The 2,875-nt window shown below is 30.6% G+C and overlaps 2 protein-coding genes across 3 annotated transcripts in view; both read left to right on the top strand.

Annotated features, from left to right (window-relative positions):
• Positions 1-991, top strand: part of LOC115244462 — an 11,046-nt gene extending 10,055 nt beyond the window's left edge. Inside the window, exons 10-12 of the mRNA XM_029822118.1 lie at positions 76-297; positions 464-682; positions 776-991. Coding sequence (XP_029677978.1) covers positions 76-297; positions 464-682; positions 776-945 — 611 coding nt within the window. The 3' untranslated portion in view covers positions 946-991. The remainder of the gene's footprint in view (positions 1-75; positions 298-463; positions 683-775) is intronic.
• A 430-nt stretch (positions 992-1,421) lies between these two features.
• On the top strand, positions 1,422-2,840 carry LOC115244464. 2 transcript variants are annotated; one of them, XM_029822122.1, is made up of 4 exons: positions 1,422-1,939; positions 2,050-2,197; positions 2,307-2,401; positions 2,514-2,840. In XM_029822122.1, exons 1-4 carry the CDS (start codon positions 1,933-1,935, stop codon positions 2,675-2,677), a joined length of 414 nt encoding a protein of 137 aa, XP_029677982.1. In that variant the 5' UTR covers positions 1,422-1,932; the 3' UTR covers positions 2,678-2,840. The 2 variants fall into 2 exon arrangements, with proteins under 2 accessions (XP_029677982.1, XP_029677981.1); XM_029822121.1 differs by having other exon boundaries at positions 1,422-2,197.
• The last annotated feature ends 35 nt before the right edge of the window (positions 2,841-2,875 follow it).

Raw genomic sequence — 2,875 nt, 5'->3', positions numbered from 1 at the left:
CTTATTAGTATTTATGTTTTTCTTCTAAAAAGATATAACATTTTCGTCATTATCACATATCGAGGAAAATTTCAGGCTTAGAAAAAGGCACGACGAAGATATCGCAGATTAACGGCATGTCTTTCAAGTATCCTTCATCTCCGATATTATCGCAACCGGAAAACACCCTGGAGGACTCGATTTGCACCCTTGACAAACGTTCTAGCAATTGTGCCGATACACCGTTGTTTTGCGAGTGTCTGCAAATGATTCAAGTTTCACCGCGGAAAACAATCGAAATTGTATTAATAGATGAAGGTAATATCATCGTGCGAATGTTCCGCAAAATAATTAACATTCTATCTTTTTCGATTTATAGAAAATCAATTTCCTTTAATAATATTAATATATATAAAAATTGCTTCTTAGATTAAAAATTTCTCAGGGTAAAGTTAATCGCCTGTACAGATCGTATTTTCCCCAGGCTTCGGAGGCGATGTATCTCATACGTTTCATCTACACGGTTATAATGCCAGTATCGTAGGCCAAGAGAGTTTCGAGCGACCTATTACCAAAGATGAAATTATATCGTTGGACCGTAGTAGAAGAATGCACCGAAATCTTGTGAATCCGGTACGAAAAGATACTTTCGTTGTACCAAACAAGGGCTATGTTATTCTTCGATTCTACACCGACAATTTAGGTAAAAATGATACCTCCTGTACCATGCATATACCATGAATAGAATAAATCTACGCATATTAGTAATTAAAATTCTTTTTATTGTATTTTTCAGGATATTGGTTATGGGAAGCGAGAAATACTGCTATACATCCTCAATTACTCGGGCCTGGAATGCAATTTGTAATGAAAGTGGGGCTCGATCGAAATTTGCCTCTTGTGCCGATCGACTTTCCTAGTTGCGGCAGTAACAAGGGCATGGATTTAATATTTGAGAACTCATAAATATTTTAAATATTTTTTTATGTATAGCACATATGAGACACAAAAATAAAATGTAGTATATCAAATGTCAATCATTGAGTTAAAGGAAGATTGATAGACCCGATATACCGGGTGTTGCTCATCATTATTGGACAGAATATATTGTTCGAGACTGCTGTTTGAGATTGACGAAAAATAAACCTTTTTTTTTCTATGATGAATGTAAATTTCATTCTATAAGATGTATGTACGTATATACTAATATGTAACTATGAATAATATGTAATTATGAATAATCAAGAGAATATAATAATGACGAAAATAATGAAAAAATATTTGATTCAGATAAAGATCCATTTTAATATTTTTTAAATAAGCATTATCTTATGTTGATTTAATTATTTAATTAGTTAATTATTATTTGTGGAAATGTTTTTTTAAAATATCCAAATTATAAAATAAAATAAATAAACGTTTTAAAAAAGAAATAATATTATTGGTGTATTTTTTTATTATAGATGTTAATCAATTGTTTTGGATTAAAATAATAACTTTCTTATTGTAAACAGCCATCTAAAAAACGTACATAATTTTGTTATACTACAATAAAGATATATATTTTTGGCCAGTTTTTTAAAATTCTGACACCACTGTGGTGTCAGCGCCGATTAACTGTATCGACTGACTCACATTTAGACTCCAATCTATTTGTTGACTCATTGTCAAAGTCGACAGTCGCGATTAGTAAACGAATCGAGTTGGAAGTCTTTCTAATCTAGATTTTAGCAATTAATAGTTTTCGCGCTTAATCATTTTACATTATAATCATAATATTAGAATGAGTGATCTTAGTAATATAATTAGTGAATACGAAGAATCGAAGGAGTGCCGCGACGAGAAATTAATTCAAACTGTGAAAGCTATTCCAGCGCTGTGGGATTCACGTGTCTCCCTATATAAAAGGACAAAGACAAAAAAAAACTGCTGTGGGAACAAGTGGAAAACGCGATGGAAGGTTTGTATAAATATTCAAATATTACATTTATTGAATACTTTAATTATTTAAAACATATTACACGATGCAAAGTTGCAAAGTGTATTTTAAGATTTTGTTTATTATTATAGGTTCAATAACGGCGGAGGAGGCCAGCAAACGCTGGAAATATCTTAAGGATTGTTACACGAGATACAAAAGGGAATCAAGTTTCCCACGGCGGCCGAAGGAATTCAGATTTTCGGAAATGATGAGCTTCCTTGAAGCAACGGATACATCGTATGTATTTTTACATATTCTGCCATTTAACACCTTGCTAAATTTCAAATGCAACAGGCCGATATCGAATATCTCGATAATTAAATAAAATATTGAAATTGTTTTTCAGTGATTCATTCAGTGATATATCGGAAGAAAACTCATATTTGCGGCCAAACGATAAGAATCTCGACAGACCAAGAACTTCGACACCGAACAAAACAGGTAAGAAAATTGTTGTCGTAAAAAAGAGCTTCTTATTATGTCTTCTTATTGTTAGAAAGACTTCTAAGAAATATAATAATTGATCATTTTTATAATTTTATTTTATTTGCAGCGACACATGATTCGTCGAAAGATGATCCACTTGGTTTGGTCCACTTTGCAAATCTCATAATTGAAGGGATGGAAAATCTATCGAATAGAAGGTGTAGAAAATTACAGATAAAAATATTGCAGCTTCTGGCCGAAGAAGAAGAGCAAGAAAAGGAAGAAGATTAAAAAACAGCGGGATAATAAAGATATTAATTCTATAGCACGTTAAATAATGATTGATTTTGTAATAACTATAATTGCCAAAAATAATTTTATTTATAATTTAGTTTCAAATTGTCATTTTTAATTTTAATATATTATAATTTATAATATTATAATTATATTATAATTATAATTTATATATTATAATTATATTTATGTATA

Source organism: Formica exsecta, unplaced genomic scaffold (genome assembly GCF_003651465.1).
Source record: "Formica exsecta isolate Colony F162 unplaced genomic scaffold, ASM365146v1 scaffold82, whole genome shotgun sequence".
Classification (NCBI taxonomy): Eukaryota; Metazoa; Arthropoda; class Insecta; order Hymenoptera; family Formicidae; genus Formica; species Formica exsecta.
Note: the sequence above shows the minus strand (reverse complement) of the source record. Positions and strands in the feature narration are given on the sequence as shown.

What these genes read in the sequence shown, in the direction of transcription:
- LOC115244464 (XM_029822121.1), top strand. Translation starts at nt 2,004, where the DNA reads ATGCAAAGTTGCAAAGTGTATTTTAAGATTTTGTTTATTATTATAGGT. An exon ending in CTTGAAGCAACGGATACATC is followed by an intron (nt 2,198 to 2,306) that starts GTATGTATTTTT and finishes ATTGTTTTTCAG; the next exon opens with TGATTCATTCAGTGATATAT. An exon ending in TTCGACACCGAACAAAACAG is followed by an intron (nt 2,402 to 2,513) that starts GTAAGAAAATTG and finishes TTTTATTTGCAG; the next exon opens with CGACACATGATTCGTCGAAA.